Here is a 20,242-nt window from a genome sequence, read left to right as displayed (position 1 = left end):
ATCCCTCCATCCTCAGAGCCTGGCTCAAAGTGTTGGATTCTGTAGCCACATGAATCCCCCCCTTCCCTTGGCTCTGCTGGAGGGAGAGACTGTCACCCTCAGAGCTGAGAGGCAGAGGCAAGATAATTGCCACAATGCTGCACGTACAATGTACAAAGCAACTACTGGTTACTATGTAATTCAATCAATACCACCGTCTCTCATGAAGATATTTTCAGGCATTCCAAAGTGGCCAGTATTCTGTTTTGTTGACCATTAAATCACCACACCTAACACAGTCCCCAAAGCAAAGACTACAATGCAGCCTTCCTCCCGGGGGTCCAGGCCTGAGAGAAAGCCCCTCCCCGCAGCCCCTAATACCCGGCAAGCTCTCAGTCAGTGGCAGCATGTCCAGGCACCAGGACCAGCAGATCCACAGTCTGGGATTTTAATACTTTTCTTAGTTCTCTTGAAACAGAATCTCCCCATCTAACATGTATGTCCATTTGATTTTCAGAAATTTGATTTTATTACATTTTCAGGAACACATTAGGTAAAAGGGGAATGAACCTCTTATATACTAGCCAATGGTTTTGATTGGCTTCATTTTTGAAGAATAAAATGATCCTGAAACTAAGGGAGCAACTGGGGAAGACAAGAAAGCGGGGTAAATTTTCAATACGTCTCATTTTCCCAAGGAATTATTTCTAAATTACACTTGAAGTTGAGAGCTGGAGTCAAAAGAAAAAAAGAAAATCGAATTCATGTAATTAAGGCATGTCACTGTCAAAGACAGGGAGGGGCAGATGCTCACAGCAAGCTGCCGCAGGGCTGTACCCGCCAGCTGCAAGGACAGGGAACAGAAGGGTAGGTACCATCTGAGGCGCTTTCTCAGAGTAAGAGTCACTTCAGTCTAAAAGGTCACGAGAGATGAATCACGAGCAAGAAAGACAGGCCTTCAGGGTCCTGCTTTCCATTGCGAGCCAGAAGGACATCTATTCAGGGAACACTTCAAAGAACTCCAAGGGATGCTAAGGAGTATTCCGGAATATTCTGCTGGGCTTTATGGCTGCTTTGGCCTGATGAATCTTCATGGCCTCTCTGCCTAAGGGTTTTCAACTTGTGAGCTGATAGGATGGCCTTGTTTTTCCTCGTTGATTTTTCTTTCCTAACATCTCAGTCTCTAAAATTGTTACTGTCCTTTCCATCATTTTAGTTGTTTTATCTTTCATATCTTTTAGTCTCCCCTCTGCCCCTACTCAACAGTTTATTTAATGGTTTGCACCATTTTAAAATGACTGATTGTACAGTTTTGTATTCGAATTGAGTTTTGAGTGGCAGGGGGGCCTGGAATGAAGGGAAACTTCTGGGAGAGGGCTGGCTGTGCTCGTCCCCTTCTGTCAGCCCCTTGCAGCAACCTTAAGACAGCGCTACACCTCCCAAAAGTGAGGCACAAGAATCTCCCTAGAAGCTTCTAAGGGAGAAGATGGATTCCTTGAGGGCAAAGTTCACCTTGCTTAACAGTCCCAGACTGTGCTGTGCAATTCAGCTGAACCAACTTATCTGACATTAGGAATTTTCTCCTCTGCTCCATGCCATCAAGGTTGTTAATGTTTCATGTAAAATTAAGTTGATTGCTTGATCAGCAGATACCCTACTTCATATAGTCCATGCCAGCAATTCCCAATGATAAAAGCCTTCTGTTGTTGTTGTTAGCTATGATTGTGCCCTGGAAGGCTGTTACTGTGTTTAATAATCAGTATGTGTCATGACTAATGTTACTTCCATATCGCATTTATCTTGTCAAAAATGGTACTGCAGCAAAATGGGCTTCATCGGCAACACAAAGCATACCTGGTGCAACATTAACTTTGTAGACACAAGATTCCCCAAAGGACACAGAACAACCAATAGTGAGTTAGCTTTATAGGAAAACACAAACTATTTCCAATGGACAACGGACTTGTACACTACAAAACACAAAAGATTCCATCACCATAAAAAACAAAGAGGAGATCTTTATTAATTTTGCTCCCCCTCCCTCCCCAAAAAACTCCACTCACTCACCCTTTGGTGACAAGAGTCAGCCCTAGTGTATGGGAAATAAGTAGATCAAGGTATTTTGCTAACAGCAACTAATGGCTTTGCAATTTCCCAAAGGGCAGATCTAAGTGTAAAGATTATGATGGCACGACAGGTATTCCCTTTGGAAAACCGTGGAGGGAAGATTCAAATCTAACAAATAATTTGTGGGTTATTACGTTATTGATACGGCCCTGTTTCTATTTGAACCATGATTAGTTAGAAATAGTGAGATAAAGATTCCATTTGGTCCAATTAATTTCATTAAAGACCATGGCCACTGAATGCATCCCAAATTCTGTCCATCTACCTCAAATCACAATGGCCAAATGACACTAAGTTAATGAGTGAGCAAGAATCCCACCATTACTACTGGAAAAAATTCAAAGATCATTCATTCGACATGCAATAATTGAGTGCCAAGTAGCACTGAAGATACAATAGTAATACACCTCCTTAAGGCAAGGATATACAATGGAGAAAAGACAGTCTCTTCAATAAGTGGTGCTGGGAAAACTGGACAGCTACATGTAAAAGAATGAAATTAGAACACTCCCTAACACCATACACAAAAGTAAACTCAAAATGGATTAAAGACCTAAATGTAAGACTGGACACTATAAAACTCTTAGAGGAAAACATAGGCAGAACACTCTCTGACATAAATCACAGCAAGATCTTTTTTGATCCACCTTGTAGAGTAATAGAAATAAAAACAAAAATAAACAAATGGGACCTAATGAAACTTAAAAGCTTTTGCACAGCAAAGGAAACTATAATCAAGAAGAAAAGACAACCCTCAGAGTGGGAGAAAATATTTGCAAAAGAATCTACGGACAGTGGATTAATCTCCAAATATATAAACAGCTCATGCAGGTCAATATTAAAAAAACAAACAACCCAATCAAAAAATGGGCAGAAGACCTAAATAGACATTTCTCCAAAGAAGACATACAGATGGCCAAGAAGCACATGAAAAGCTGCTCAACATCACTAATTATTAGAGAAATGCAAATCAAAACTACAATGAGGTATCACCTCACACCGGTTAGAATGGGCATCATCAGAAAATCTGCAAATAAATGCTGGAGAGGGTGTGGAGAAAAGGGTGCCCTCTTGCACTGTTGCTGGGAATGTAAATTGATACAGCAGCTATGGAGAACAGTATGGAGGCCCCCTAAAAAACTAAAAATAGAATTACCATATGACCCAGCAATCCCACTACTGGGCATATACCCAGACAAAACCATAATTCAAAAAGACACATGCTGCGACTTCCCTGGTGGTACAGTGGTTAATAATCTGCCTGCCAATGCAGGCGACATGGGTTCGAGCCTTGGACAGGAAGATCCTACATGCTGCAGAGCAACTAAGCCCTTGCACCACGACTACTGAGCCTGTGCTCTAGAGCCCGCGTGCCACAACTACTGAAGCCTGCGCACCTAGAGCCCACGCTCTGCAACAAGAGAAGCCACCGCAATGAGAAGCCTGTGCACCGCAACAAAGAGTAGCCCCCGCTCACCACAACTAGAGAAAGCCTGCACACAGCAACAAAGACCCAACTCAGCCAAAAATAAATTAATTAATTTTAAAAAAAAAGACACATGCACCCCAGTGTTCACTGCAGCACTATTTACAATAGCCAGGTCATGGAAGCAACCTAAATGCCCATCAACAGACAAATGGATAAAGAAGATGTGGTACATATATACAATGGAATATTACTCAGCCATAAAAAGGAATGAAATTGGGTCATTTGTAGAGATGTGGATGGATCCAGAGACTGTCATACAGAGTGAAGTAAGTCAGAAAGAGAAAAATATCGTATATTAACGCATATATGTGGAATGTAGAAAAATGGTGCAGATGAACCCGTTTGCAAGGCAGAAATAGAGACACAGATGTAGAGAACAAACATAGATACCAAGGGGGGAGAGTGAGGGCAGGTGGTGGTGGTGGTGGGATGAATTGGGAGATTGGGATTGACATATATACACTAATGTGTATAAAATAGATAACTAATAAGAATATGCTGTATAAAAAATAAATAAACATGTAAAAAAAAAAGACGCCTCCTTACCCTCAAAAGCTTATAATCTAAGTGGGGAAAGAGACAACGGAACACCTATTTGTTTAGATGGGTAAGTTCAAGATACTGTGGAAGGACATAGAGGGGGTGCCAATTCCAATAAAGAGCTAAAGTCGACAATGACTTGAATGAGTAGGAGTTAGTAAAACAAAAAGGAAGGAGGGAGAGAAGGGGAAGAAAAGGAAGGAAAGAGAATTCTAAAGAAAATGACATTGCATATTCAAGGAAGGCCAGTAATTCAGTGTTGCTGGAGAAACAGGCACAGGGGATGGCTCAGCTCCTACAGAACTATACATGTCTTGTTAAGGAATTTGAATTTTAACCTGAAGGCAGTGGGGCACCATGGTAAGATTTTAAGCACATGATCCAAGATTACTGCACCAGAAAGATTAGGTTACAATAAGAAAAATAAAGTAGATAAGGAGCAAAGCTGTAGGTAAAGATACCAGAGAGTAGAGAGAGTTCAATAATCTAGGGCAGAGATAACGTGTACTGAACTAATAATGTAGGTAGGAAAAGGGAGGAATGATGAATCAAGAGAATCATCACTAAATATTAAAACTGAATTACAATTTCCTTTTTGCTTTTTAAAGCTATCACAATATAGTCCAATTCTGTATCCACCCCAGGCTCAGGTTCAAGGGGCTCAATTGCCTTATTCGTGCACCCAAAAGTGGTTCTGGTAGCAATGACCCTGACTGATCAACATCTGTCCAAAGGCCAAGTGCATCCTCAGGAATAAACCCAGAAAATAAGCTCTCAAGTTACATTCTACTAAGGCTCAGAACATCAATGTATTAATGAATTTAAGGCAAAAAAAAATCATATTATCTAAAAATAATATTTGAAATGCTAAAATTCACATTAAAAACACAATTACTTTCTAACAGGAAGTTTATCACAGTTATCCTGATACAGTGAGTATTTAAACTCCATTCAAAAGCTGTGCAGCAGGTATAAAAGTTGTTATACTAGAAAAATTAGGAAAGGCAGAATTAACTTGAGAAAAAGTCTTCAGGAAAAGGACCTCTGCTTTAGTAGAGGGCAGTTAATATTTATGGATACAAGAAGTATTTCCACCATACCCTGGCACCTCCAGTCAATTAATAGAAAAGATAAAGCCTATCACTAAACATTAGGATACCATGTGTAGAGGGGAAAAAATGATAAATCCAAGGAGGGAGAGCGATGGGGGAGTGAGAGGAGAAAAAAGCAAGGTGTCTTGCTTAGATACTCTTATCTAGCAGTATGGCTCCTAATGGCTAAACAGGGAAGAAAACAGCAGCCCCCAAGCTATCAAACCACACTAGCTCTCAGAAAAGGAAAAAAATCCATAAAGATCACTTAACCAACTCCGCCTACAGAGGATATAATCATTAGTGTTTTTGTTGTTGTTGTGTTTTGTTTTGTTTTAGGAAAAATAATCTTCAAAATAAGAGCCCTGAATTTCAAATGCTCTAATCTGAATGTTATCTTTAACATTATAGGGGAATTCCCTGGTGGTCCAGTGGTTAGGAGTCTTCACTTTCACTACCACGGGACTGGGGTTCAATCCCTGGTCAGGGAACTAAGATCCCGCAAGCCATGGGGGGGCGAGGGGGAGACATTATAGGCAAAATCCCACAAATGTCTGCCATCTAAAATATGTTATGAAATGATTAGGCATCAGTCGATACTAAATCTGGAAAGGAGCAAAGCAGTAGGTAGAGATACCAGTGAGCAGAAAATATTGAAAATAATGGTTCTCTAGTTTATAAATCATCTCAATTTTTTAAATTGTAGGCATATAGGAATTGTAAGATATTTATGAAATTGGAGCAAAAAATTTCATTGAACAATTGTTCACTGTATTAATTACATTCAACTCCATTTTTAAAATACAGTCCAATACTTAGCTCTTTATCTCATTTTAAGAAGTTACAATACAATAGAACATTGAATCTAAATTAACTAGATACCATTACACACTGTATTTAATTTTTAAAAAATAATCACTGGTTTTAAAAAAGAATGTTTTATCGTTTTTCTCAGCAATTTTACTACAATGTTTGTATTACTTAAACATTTGTAAACATTAGTAGCTCACAGATTATGCTCCTTAATCTGATGACCAGATATGGAGCCATATAAGGTTTTGAAAATAGGCTCCAATTCCACCAGTTGCAGGCACAAGGTTTTAGGAGAGGACCAATATATGATTATTTTATTTATACTTTACCTCACTTAAAAAGGATTTGAGAGGACACAGAACACCTGTTCAGAAAATATATTCTTCAATAAAATACAGAATGCTTAGCACAATATTTTAACCAAAATATCATTGCCAATGTTCTTTAACCTTGCTTGTCAAAATGTGGAGATTATCAAATTTGCAATTTTACTAAATACAGAAGAGAGGAGAGGACAAAACCTTAGGGCTCTGCTTGAAAACAACTCATTAAATTGGGAAGTATCTTTACTTCAGTAAGAAAGGAATCAAATCAAACATGTAAATAATTTTGATGGTGGGATGAGATGAAAGGAACTTAATTTTTAAAAAGGCAAGATTTAATTTATACATAAATTAAGCTGTTGATTATTTACTTTATGTTCAGTTATCCATTTCAGAAAGATAGAAGATTCCTACTCATCTGTTATAAACTAATTGCATTTTCTCTATTCTATTTTCACATAACTTTTCTGAATCCTGTTACTGTCAGTATAAAAGGTAACTCTATGGGGCACTGGAAAAGAAATACAAAGACTCTACAGTATCTTAACTAAGCTAAAGTTTGTACTAGTCTCAAAAACTAGAAGTATTTTAAGTAAAAAAGTATTTAAGAAAATTCTGCAGTTTATCATGAAGCACAAAATAACTTAAAACTATTCTGGAGTTGTCACAGTCTAAGAGTATAAACTTCCCCAGATGGTTATTTGAAGTATTAAGCTACATCACCAGTGTGAAAGAAGTGCGGCTTTATCATTATGTATACATCATAGAGGGAAGGGGATCCATCATGGTCCTATGTTGAAAGAAGTCAACTTTCTTCAAATCAAGCTGTGAATTTAACAATTCCAATTTAAATACAAGATTACTTAGAGTCTGAAAAAAAAAAGGTTCTAAAGTTCATTTTAAAATAAAAGTGTATAAAAAGTTAAAATTTGCATAAGAATAAGGAGGGGCTGGCCTCGCCAGTAATATGGTAATAAAGGTAATAATACTTCATTCATTAAAACAGTGGATACTGGTACACTTTGTAAGGGTAAAGTGTAAAAAAAGAATCTAAGAAAACTCAAAATACTAAAAAACATACTTACTATATAATAGTTGGGGGAAATGGAGAAGATAAAAAATTTTACCAGTCAGGAAAAAAAAAAAAAAAGACTTGACTACCTAAAACACACAGGTACACACTTTTTCTCCATGTTAAATACATGTACAAAGTTGAAAGACAAAACAAAACAAAAACAAGACAAAACAAAAAAAAAACAAGGTGGGCAAAAACTGCAACATATCACAGAAGAACAATCTTCCTATTAAAAAGATTAACACAGCAATACATTGCAGCACAGGTAAAAGACTGAGTATGAAATTTACAACTAAATGTAACTAGTATTAAATATATGAAAAACATTCAATGGAACTAGTAATTAAAGAAATGAAAATAAAAAACAGAAAACAGTAAAAAGCCTGATACTTAGTAAGGGGAAATGGGGACCATCATACAATGTTACAAGGACTATGAATAGCTACAACCTTCCTATAGGGCAATATGTAACAAAGTTTAAAATGTGCACCACTTCTGGCCCAATAATTTCTCTTTCAGAATGTAAACTAAGGAGATCATCTCTCAAAGATGTAAGCATATGAATTCATCACCATGTTGTTTGTAATCTCGACAAATTGAAAATAAACTAAATGCCCATCAATAATAACAATGAATACATATTAGTACCTCATAAACAAAAATGTCATGCATCTATTAAAAATGATGGAGAGATCATAAATTTATTTTATTTTTTAAATTATTTATTTATTTTTTGGCTGCATTGGTCTTTGTTGCAGTGCACGGGCTTCTCACTGAGGTGGCTTGTTGCGGAGCACAGGCTATAGGTGCGTGAGCTTCAGTAGTTGTGGCACGCAGGCTCAGTAGTTGTGGCTCACGGGGTCTAGAGCGCAAGCTCAGTAGTTGTGGCACATGGGCTTAGTTGCTCTACGGCATGTGGGATCTTCCCCAACCAGGGCTCGAATCCATGTCCCCTGCATTGGCAGGCTGATTCTTAACTACTGCGCCACCAGGGAAGTCCCTCATACATTTATTGACATGAGAAAATTACTCAAGATATTTTACATGGACGCTCCATGTGAGCAGGGGCCCTGGATGTATTGTTCTTCAATCTTATTTCTAGCACCTAGAACAGTGCCTTGCATACACAAAAGAGCTTCCCAGAAAGTATTTATTAAATAGATGAATTTTGAGGCTGGTGAAAGAACAACCATAATATGGTTCCTTTCTCTCTCCCTCCTTACCTCCCTCCCTTCCTTTCCCTCCCCCCACAGAAATATAATTGGAAGGATAGTCACAAAAGGTTGACAGGTAATGGAGTTTTGGTGTGTGTGTTGAACTTTCTTCTTTCTTCCTCTCCGTACTGTCTAAATGCTCTATATAGTAAGCATGTCTTATTTTTATGATTGGAAAAAGTGACAGAATTGTTTTTTAAGAACTCATATATTTAAAATGAACTCCAGAATGTTCAGTGCCTACAGCTCACAAACTCCAAAACCTAAGATCAACAGTGTCCAAGAAGCATTTTTCTTTAATCTTCAAAGAAATATCAGTATGCCTTGTACAATGTAGCATCTTTCTCCAGTACCAGGAAATGCCACACTATACTAATAAAATGCAGCATTTCCAAAAGGAAAAAGCACACTTTTTCTGTAGTGAAAAGGAAAAAAAACTATAAGTAATTAATTTCTTAAAGTTCTCCCCTCTCTTCTACTAACATATACCGTATTCTAATGGGTGGTAAAGATCACTATGCACCATCATCTTTTGGGGAGGCTAAAAATCCAGTGAATCCAAGAGTAATGCGCTCTATGTCAATTCTTTCATATCCTCATGAAGGCTTCCTTCATTTTAAAGACATTTGAACAACTGAAATATCAAAAGCAGCTACACACTCTATGGCATATTCATCCATTACCCGGGTTTATTTTATTCATAGTCTTTATCACTATCTGAAATAACCTTATTCGGAATTTTATTATCTGTCTCTCCCTTCTGGAATGTAAGATCTTTGAGGACAGGAATTCTGTCGTGCTCGCCACTGTGTCCCCAGTGAAAGGCATCTAATGAAAAGGTGGGGGGGGGCACATCTAAACAAGGTAATAAATAAGGAATTGGGGAAAAAAAAAAAAGGAAAGAAAACCACACTGAAATGTACAAGCTGACATGACTCAAGGCTACAACGCCAGCTCTGACATTTGGTGGACATTTTTCAAGGTGGACAGGTGCTTCACACCTATCTAAGGACACAGAGTTCTTCCAGGAAGAAGAAAATCCACAGGGAGGTCTCCAGGTGGCTGTGTGCAGCTCACCGAAGGGTGAAAACGATCATCACCATAATAGAAACGTGGCCCAGGTCGAGGGAAAAAAACCAAAACAAAACACAATACACCATACATCTTGGCCCAGATGAAAAATCACACGAATCCCCAACACAATCAAACCAAGCAAGCAACCTTCCGCCTGACACGTAAAAAGAGCATAGTCTCCCTTCCCCTGGCTGTGCAGTTGCCTGAAGCCCAGCCATCCCCTCACTCGCCACTTTTCTCTTCCAATGAACCCCCCGCCCCAGCTGATGCACAGGGAGAGGGAATGGGAGGAAGAGTCTGAGAATTAGCTTCCTCCACCCTCATCCGATCCCAATCCCCTCCAAAGCGAAATTCCTCCCACCCTCGCCTGTCCCCAGGCCTCGACCCCCGCCACGGGATCCTCCAGCTGCCCCTCACTCACGTGTAGATGATGGCCATGAAATGCATCAGCCACAGCACCAAGAAGAGGACGAACCCGAAGACGGCCATTCCCTCCAGGGCCAGGTCCAGCAGCGCCATCCCCCGGCCTGGCCCGCTCCGGCCGCCGCAGCGGACAGCGCTCCCGAAGAGGACAGGGTGGGCGCCCGGCGCGGGGTCGCAGAAGTGGAGAGAAAGGTGGCGAGAGGAAGGGGCGGAGGGGGGTGGGGGCGGAAGGGGCGGACAGGGCCTGCGCGCCCCCGCCCGCGCGCACTCGCTCGCGCGCTGGCCTGGGCGCGCTCGCGGATGCAGGCGTTGCGGTGGCCGGACGCAGTGGGCAGGGCGGCCGTGGCCCCGCGCTCCGGCTCGCCTCTCCACCCCCTCGCGGCCGCCGGCCGGACCCCAAACGCCTGCGCCTCCGCCGCCGCCGCCGCCCCGCCGCCTAGCCGCCTCCCCGCCGCCTCGCCGCCGGGCTCCGGGCAGCGCAGCTCCGTGCCCTCCTTTGCAGCCGCAACTCCGCGTACTAATCGAAACCGCCGGCTTGTGCCCAGACTCCCCGGCGCACCCAGCCCCGCCCCGCCCCGGCCCTCCGGAACCGCGGCCTCCCCCCCCGCCTCCGAGGGGCGGTGCGCGCCGCTCCTCTCCGCCCACCCTGCCGCCCTCGCGCCGGTGGCGTCACTGTCGTGAGCGCGCCCCTGGGAGACTTCTCCCCAGGACGCAGGCAGGGTTTTCCTCCACCTCCGGGCTCAGGCCTCCGCCCACCTCTCAGTGACCGGCGGAGGCTACCCGGGCGGCCAGCACTGCAGCCCTGGGCCGGCCTCCGTCGGCGGAGCGGGTCCGTGTATCCAACTCGGAGAACACTTTCCCTTTGTCCGGTTCTGGTGTTCCAGGGCGCCCCAGGAAAAGACCTGGGGTTCCAGGCAGACCCCGAGTTGTCTCGCAGTCCAACTTCCAACGCTGGTTTCGCAGCCGCTGCGCCGGGCATTACTCGGAGCGGCTCAGGCCCTCCTCCAAGACACGTTCCTGGGCGCCAGGGTGTCCCATGGCCTTCCTCCCTCGCTGGTTCTAATGCTGTGGAGTCTTGGATCACAACGGACCGAGAGTAAAATAATCTCCTTGTGCTTCGCAGATCTCTAAGCACCTTAGAGGCAGCGTGTAACATAAAAGAAATTCTCAAACTCAGAATGTAAAGAATCAGTTAATACTGAAGTCCTCAAAGACTACTCCTGCCCAATACTGTAGCCATAGGGGGGTATTGAGCGCTTGAAATGTGGCTGGTAGGAATTGAGATGTATTGCGAATGTAAATCATACAGCTGATATCGAAGACCACCTCATTTATTTTATATTGATTACATGTTGAAACAATATTTTGATATACTGAGTTAAATTATTTCAATTATTTCACTGTCTTTGCTGTTGTTTTACTTTTTAAATTTGGTTAGCTACTAGAAAATTTAAAATTACACAGGGGGATAGCACTGCTCTAAAATGGAAAGAAATGGCATTTTGGATAGTAAGGTAATTTAGTGTTTATCTTAATTTTAAATCAGTCCAGGGAGATGGGTTAATCTAGTACTAAATGTTTCTGTTTGTTTCTTCAGCCTAGATGAGTTTATATAGTTTCTCTATTGTTTTATGTTTAGACGATGTTTATTCAAGTGATTTCCTTTTAAATAATCCATGACCTCCCTTGAGAGATTTCAGAATGGAATTCAATTTTGAAAAGAAGTTTATTTTATTATTGTTATTTATTACAGCTAATACTGATCGAATGAGCTACCTCAATCTATAAGTAAATGATAAACTACAATCAGAAAAGAGTTTAAATTAATATCTATACTGAGAACCAATCCTGGATTTGCTATACTCTTTGTTTTACCCGGTTAAAGTCAGTAAGAAAGAACAGGGCTTAGAAACCAAACTTCCATTGTTAAGAGTTACTGGTGATAAAGTTATAGCCCAATAGTATATTAGCATGGAAATAACACTACAAGTGGAAATTTTAAAACATCACTATTTTAGTTAATCAATTCTAAGACATACTTTTTAAGAAACATTTCATTTTAACATTTCTGAAATGGAAATGCATCTCACAGTCAACGGCATCTTACAACTAATTGGTAGATTTTTTTTTTCTTAATCGTATATAAAATAATACTGCATTCAATTAATGTACTTTAAGATTTGATGAACTACATCAATTGGTCAATTTAAGCATTTTGTTGTATTCTACATTTCTCCAAATGGTTTTTGGAACCTTACAACAAAGGATTTTATACAGTATGATCAATGACTTGGAAAAGGAGGCCAAAGAAAGTTGAAAGAACCCGATATTCCTAACAGTTAACAGAACTCCTCTGATTGAGTATAATCAGTAGATAATAGATCAGCTATGTTGTACTTGAGCCTAGTTAAACTTGGTCTGTCCAAACCTGGTTGATGAGTTTAAAGCAGCAGCTTTAGAATGTGCAATCCTAACATTCTATAGATATAGACTATTCTATAGATATAGACATCTATATTCTATAAATATAGTATAAGTGTAAATTTTTTCCATGTAGCACAGCAGCATAGGAGTCTAGCAAAGACCCTGTCCACCAATCTCACTTTTGGCAGCTAACATTGTTTTGCTTGTTTGTCTAAAGGGCTCTCCTCAAATTCTACCAAGTTCAGGGCCTCTGACTTTTTCCAGTGGCAATCTAGTAACATTAGTATATATTAGAATTCATACATTTTAAGAAGCAATGTTTTTAGAGGTAAACAAAAGCCAAATTTGACTGTCATTTAATGGCCCTAGATAGTTTAGTTATAAAACCTTAACCAGAAAAGGAGGCAAAATGTCTGGTCCAAACCAAGTAGTTGGAACACATTTTCAGTTTGAACCAAATCCAAGCCAAAATAATGGTAGCTGATTCCAACTGAAACTGAAATGAAATTATATTGGTTCTAGTCACATGTCCCAGAAAAGACAAGAGTGGAGGCTGGGAGAACACAGGTACATAAGTTACCTCAGAGAAATGAAACAAACTTTGGCAAGTTGATACTCTGTTACACTGTGCCCCAAATGCCTATATATAAAAGTTAGTTTTACATTTTTTAAAGTTGTAATATTTTCAATAATCAGGATTCTTCTTTTAAAGATGTATTTTATTTTTTAATTAAGTAATTAATATTTGCCTGCATTGGGTCTTCCTTGTGCTGTGTACGGGCTTTCTCTAGTTGCGGCGAGCTGGGGCTACTCTTCATTGCAGTGCGCGGGCTTCTCATTGTGATCAGTGGCTTCTCTTGTTGCAGAGTATGGACTCTAGGCACACAGGCTTCAGTAGTTGTGGTTCGTGGGCTCAGTAGTTGTGGCTTGTGGTCTCTAGAGTGCAGGCTCAGTAGTTGTGGCACATGGGCTTAGCTGCTCTGTGGCATGTGGAATCTTCCTGGACCAGGGATTGAACCCCCATCCCCTGCGTTGGCAGGCAGATTCTTAACCACTGTGCCACCAGGGAAGTCTAATAATCAGGATTCTTGATTTGGATTGCGTCTAAGAAAAACATCATCTTTAGTGAGATTTCTAGAAAAATCAAGTTTAAAAGGTGACACAAAGCCTATATACAGAAAAAAGACTAAAAGAAATTACACCAGACAATTATGAGTACTTATCTTTGAGGAATGAAAAAGGTTGATTTTTTTAAATCTACCCGTTTATATTGTTGACTTTCTATAATGAGCATTACTGTTTCCATGAAGAAAAATGACCATTTTCTATTTTACAAATGAGTTATCAATGATGAAAAATCATGTAGAAATTTTTCATAATTAAAAAAAAAATTACAAGTGATACAGTCACTTTGGAAGATAGTTTGGCATTTACTTACAAAACTAAACGTACTCTTACCATACAATCCAGCATCACACTCCTTGCTGTTTAGCCAAATGAACTGAAAACATATCCATACAAATACCTGCACACGGATGTTTATAGCAGCTTTATTCCTAATTGCCAAAACTTGGAAGCAACCAAGACGTCCTTCTGTAGATGAATGGATAAATCCATTGTCTGGTACATCCAGACAATGGAATATTATTCAATGCTAAGAAGAAATTAATTATCAAGTCATGAAAGACATGGAGGAAACTTAAAGGCATATTCCTAAGTAAAAGAAGCCAATCTGAAAAGGCTACATACTGTATGATTCCAATTATATGACATTCTGGAGAAGGCAAAACTATGGAGACAGTAAAAATATCAGTGGTTGCCAGAAGGGAGAGAGGGAGGGATGAATAGGCAGGTCACAGAGGATTTTTAGGGCAGTAAAACTATTCTGTATGATACTATTCAATATAATGGTAGATACATGTACTATACATTTGTCCAAAACCATAGAACGTACAACATCAAGAGTGAACCCTGGGGCTTCCCTGGTGGCGCAGTGGTTGAGAGTCCGCCTGCCGATGCAGGGGACACGGGTTCGTGCCCCGGTCTGGGAAGATCCCACATGCCGCGGAGTGGCTGGGCCCGTGAGCCATGGCCGCTGAGCCTGCGCGTCCAGAGCCTGTGCTCCACAGCGGGAGAGGCCACAACAGTGAGAGGCCCGTGTACTGAAAAAAAAAAACAAAAATCTAAAAGAGTGAACCCTAATGTAAACTGTGGACTTTGGGTGACTGTGATGTGTCAGTGTAGGTTTATCAGCTGTAACAAATATACCACTCTGGGGCAGGATGTTGACAGTGGGGGAAGCTGTGCGTATGTTGGGCAGGGAGTATATGGGAACTGTATTTTCTGCTCAGTTTTACTGTGAACCTAAAGCTGCTTTAAAAATAGTCTTTTTTTATTTTTTGCGGTACGCGGGCCTCTCACTGCCGTGGCCTCTCCCGTCGCAAAGCACAGGCTCCGGACGCGCAGGCCCAGCGGCCACGGCTCACGGGCCCAGCCGCTCCACGGCATGCGGGATCCTCCCGTACCGGGGCACGAACCCGCGTCCTCCCCTGCATCGGCAGGCGGACTCCCAACCACTGCGCCACCAGGGAAGCCCCAGTCTATTTTTTAAAAAAAATAAGTGAGTGCTCCATTTGAAGTACTGGAAATGTTATAAGTGTCTGAATTAGTGAGATAAAGTAGTTTGTCATCAGAGCCCAGGGCTTTCCACCTTCTAGGCACTCAAATATTTGTTGAACAAGTGAATTAGTTTATTTAAACTGATCTACACTGAGAGAAGTCACTAGAAAAATTGTTCAACTTTCTCCTTTGTTTGCAAATACTTTAAATATGTGTTTTTTCTCTGTGGAAAACAAATACACATTAACTACTCATAACCCTCCTTCAGATTATAAAATTAGACCACAGAGTTAGAGTGAGTGAAAGTAACTACATATTAGTTCACCTAATCACAGCCTGAAGACCTGCTCCAGAGCCCATGCTCTATTTGACAGAGTCAACAGCATCATTTTTATGTCAATATTGGACATACAGTTGACCCTTGAACAACAGGGCTCCACTTATATGCAGATTTTTTTCAGTAAATACTACTACAATACTACATGATCCGAGGCTGGTTGAATGTGGCTAATGTGTTATTTTTAAAAGACAGGTATATTGTAAATTTTCAGCCCTTATAAAAACTTTTTTAAAATGCAAAAAGTGATCCTCCAGAAATTGGGTAAGTTTGAAGTTTCAAAAACAAAGTTAGAATCAATTGATCTGAAATTTGTTGTGCTAATGCCCAAAGAAACAATTTAATTCTTGTCATTTTTTTCCCCTAAGCATGTTTGAAATTAGTAGAAAAATGCCTTATCTACTTATCAGTTCAGGTGCTTAACCTACAGTGGTTTTTTTTACCCATTAAATGGTAACTTTGTAAAGGCCTTCAGATCCTCAGATACTATATCACTATGAATAGACTTCAAGTGTACAAAGGTTCTAGGCAAATTGTCAGTTCAAGGCCTGATCTTGATAAACCACTGGTATAGTGTGTTTGTATGTATAGGTGTGGTCCAGGGGAGTGCCTAGAGTTTACTAGAGTTCGTTTCATTCTCAGCTGTTTTGCTAGCTCATATCCAAATGACTAATTAAAATGTTTTACCTCATACTCATTTCTTTTCAAATTTCATACTTGATTTTGTTTTAATCCATAGTGTGCTAGGTTGAAGCACTGATGTTCATTCCTAAAGGAAGCTAAATTCTAAAGATTTCCAAATGTGTCCCATGTAAGTATCAATTATTTTCTTTTTCAAAATGTTTTTGAAATTGCTTTCTTTTTAGATAGATATTCATGACTCAATTCAATTTATTTATTAAAGTTTATAATGTCAAAACTTTCACCTAGGCTCTGCGTGTGTGTGTGTGTGTGTGTGTTAACAAACTTTGTAGATTTATTGGAGAATGAGAGAGAGACAGAGACTGAGACTGTAATACAGTCCTCCCTTGGTATCAGTGGGTGATTATTTCCAGGACCCCCTCATACACCAAAATCCACAAATGCTCAAGTCCCTTATATAAAATGACATAGTATTTGCATATAACCTAAGCACTATAGGTATGTATTATATAAGCATATAATCCTGTATACTTGAAATCATCTCTAGATTACTTATAATATCTAATACAATGTAAATGCTATGTAAATAGTTGCCAGGACATGCAGCAAATTCAAGTTTTGCTTTTTGGAACTTTCTAGAATTTTTTTTCAAATATTTTCTCCTCTGGGTTTGAATTCCAGCTGATTGAATCCATGGACTCAGAACCCACGGTTATGGAGGGCCAACTGTATTTACTGAACACAAGAACATAAGTTATGTGCCAGGCAAATTTTAAAATATTAACTTGACTTTCACAAATGTCATGAAATATATAATTGGAAGCCAAAAAGATAAAGTTATGCATCTGATAAGGAGGGAGCTGGAGTTTGGACCCAGGTCTATCAGACTCCAAAGCCAATGCTCCTTATATTAAAATGTACAATATTAAGTTAATTTAAACAATGTATAGTAGATAATCAATCCTCAAAGTTCAGATCACAAAGTAGATTTTGGTTTAGCATTATTTAGTTTGATAACCAATACTCTGTAGAAGGCAATTTCAACATCTGAGACATAGGAAAGTGTATTTAGAATAGACCATATATTTCATGCAAAGATGCACTAAACATCTTACTCTTTACCACATCCTTTACTTCAATTAAGAGGAATTTCACGAAATATACCGTCATTTCAGAACAATTCATCTAAGAGAGTAAACAACAAGTAGAAGATTTAAAAGATCAGAAAAATGACAATAAAATCTGTTTCTTATTTCATAGTATTAACAACAATATAATTAAATGTGAGTTTAACTTTTACTAAGGAACAAAGGCTGTGGAGATAACCTACATCTTTGGAGTTTAGGATCTCTTCAAAATACTTTCTATCTGAAGAAAGCTTTGTTTGAGGATACACTGTAGACTATCGGTTAAGCACATACATACATTGTGAATGTCAAACTGGCTGGGTTTGAATTCCAGTTCTACCATTTACCACCTATATGACCTGTGTTGTGAGGACTAAAGTTAACATATATAAAATATTCAGAACAGTTGCAGACATGTGTAAATTTTTTGAAACTTTTATTATTATTCCTTAACAGAGAGCATTCCTTCATTCTAATTTCATCTAGATCACTAACTTATTTTCTCAATTTCTTCCTTTACTGTTTTTACCTATGAAAAATAAAATTAACTATACTTAAAAGGATTTTTTTTAAAGCAAATCGGTTTCTCTGTAGCAGAAGCATCAACACTCAATTTTTGCTTATAACACAAACCAGGATATCCTTTAGATCTCATCTTTTTGCTAACATAACTGGTTTATTCATTCAGAAACAAATGCAATTAGATGATAATTGTATAGAATAGGAATAATATCATAAAATAGTAAAGAGCAAACCAAGATACTTTTATTCCATAAGAAAAATAAATTTCAGGCCTTGAAATAAAATATTCTATACAAGCAAAGCATAAGATTTAAAAGGTATTTAGATACACATGGGGTCTTCTGACATGTAAGAAACAATGATATTGAATGTTAATATTATTTTTGGTAATAAATATCTTAAAAATACTTAGAATAAAATGCATCAGGATATCAGGATTAACAGAAAGCAGTTTTCAGAGTCTAGTTTACATGACATTTTTTTTTTAGCTCTGAATTGGTTAAAAAAAAAAAAAAGGAACATCTGCATGAATGAGACCAAACTAACAATGAATTTGTGAAGAAGATGAGCCCTCCACCTAGTCTAATAATTTAATTGTTCAGAAAACATATCAGATTATTTTTAAGGCTTTATTTCATTGTGGGTATAAATTTGAAGCATTATCTTAAATATGAAGAAGCATGAAACAGTTCACTGGACAATTCAGGGTAACAGAAACAACTCTTGGGGGTTTTCTATATTAAGCTCATCCTTAAATTCAATTGCCCATTTTAATTATTTTGAGATAATTTGGGCTTGGGAGTCATCATTAATGGTTAGTTGCTACAATGGAAAATATTGAGCAAAATTAGTTGAACAGACTGTTAAAATGACAAAGCAAACAAATGAATGGCTTTCCTATCCAGTTATTTCTTTTCCTTTATTCCTCAGCAAATATCAAAAGAAACTGTTCCGGGAGCACATTGTTCTCATGCTTTGGATACAAAGTTAAAAGTGATATAATCCTTTTTCAGGAGATGTTCCCAGTTGGCTATGGAAGATAAACACAAGAACAGATCATTGTAATGCAATGTTATTGAGTACTGATAAAGAGGGATGAGGAGAATTGTGTGGGAGTTGGGAATAACCATTTTAACCACTTTTATTTAGAAAAGTCTAGAAAGACTTCATGGAGAAGTCCTAGGTCCTGAAGAAAGAGTAAGAGTGAGAAGAAACCAGAATGTTTCCTTTGCTTACTTTTTGAATCTAAACAACTGAACAATCTGAGGGAGGATGATGGGAGGTAGCCAGAAAACAGTCCAAATGGACACAACTTGAAAAACAGTTGACCTTAGTTAACTGCTAAATTGATTGATATATGATTGAAAATCCAATTATCTTGAGTGTGACCATATAAATGAAACTGGAACACTTTTCAGAAAGAGAAAGCTAGGAAAACTGGTATAAACTGAGACTGTCATAGGCAAATTAGCCATATGGTCACACACTACTTAAAGATTATTTAAAGGACGCAGGAGTCCCGCAAGGCTCAATCAGGGCTCTTGCTCCATTTTTCTGAGATAGTCTTGGCTCTCTCCTTCTCTGTGTGTCACTTTTGTCTTCAAGCTGACTTCTCTCATGGTTGGAAGACGGCTGCTAACCTGTACCTCATGGTTTTCCCTTTACATGCAGAAAAAGAGAAAACGTATTAGTTATTCACAACCACCTAACAAAAACCTGGGCTTTCTCCCTCCCTCCGGCCCCCACCCCACCAATTGGAATACGCTTGATGCCACTTGTGTACTGGCTTAAGGTATGGCAAGGAAAACTAGAATGGTCAAATCAGGACCCATTGAAGCTGCTAGTAAGGATAATCACACTCAAACTGCATGGCAGCTATGTAATGGATGGGGAAAATTAGAATTGGAGAGCTAACCATAATACCCACTACACTGAGTTTTCACGAAACAATGGGAAATTTCTAGGAAGTTTTAAATATGGAAGATCCCAGTTAAACTCCTTCAGCTTTTTGTTTTTACTAACAGCTTTACTGAGACGTAGTCATACCATAAAATTCACTCTTTTAAAGTATATAATTCAGTGACTTTTTGTATATTCAGAGTTGTGCAACCATGACCACCTAACTTCAGAACACTTTCATCACTGCAAAAAGAAACCCCATACCCATTATCAGTCATTCCCCATTTCCCCTTCCCCCTAGCTCATTGCAACCACTAATGTAATTTCTGTCTATAGATTTGCCTATCCTGGACATTTAATAAAAATGGAATTATATAGGGGCAGAGTCAAGGTAGCAGACTAGGAGGATGCAGAATTCATGTCTCTGCACAAATGCACCTACCAGGCACCGGTGGGGGACCACAGACACCTAAGGGGACAGAAGGAACCCCCAGTGACTGGCTTGCAGTATCATGGTTCCAAGG

General features: G+C 39.3%; 1 protein-coding gene across 3 annotated transcripts in view; it reads right to left on the bottom strand.

Moving 5' to 3' along the window:
- UGCG (UDP-glucose ceramide glucosyltransferase) overlaps positions 1–10,677 on the bottom strand; it is a 36,778-nt gene extending 26,101 nt beyond the window's left edge. For 2 of the 3 annotated variants that reach the window (XM_089913585.1, XM_089913586.1), the window contains exon 1: positions 10,147–10,677. In XM_089913585.1, coding sequence (XP_089769711.1) covers positions 10,147–10,244 — 98 coding nt within the window. In that variant the 5' untranslated portion in view covers positions 10,245–10,677. The remainder of the gene's footprint in view (positions 1–10,146) is intronic. The other variant, XM_022579052.3, reaches the window with a different exon arrangement.
- Positions 10,678–20,242: the final 9,565 nt, after the last annotated feature.

The sequence above is a fragment of the Delphinapterus leucas genome, chromosome 6 (assembly GCF_059928025.1).
Source record: "Delphinapterus leucas isolate spDelLeu-1000000601 "Yukka" chromosome 6, BTC_Dleu_Yukka2, whole genome shotgun sequence".
NCBI lineage: Eukaryota > Metazoa > Chordata > Mammalia > Artiodactyla > Monodontidae > Delphinapterus > Delphinapterus leucas.
The sequence above is the reverse complement of the archived record's forward strand: the minus strand, read 5'-3'. Positions and strand labels throughout refer to the sequence as shown.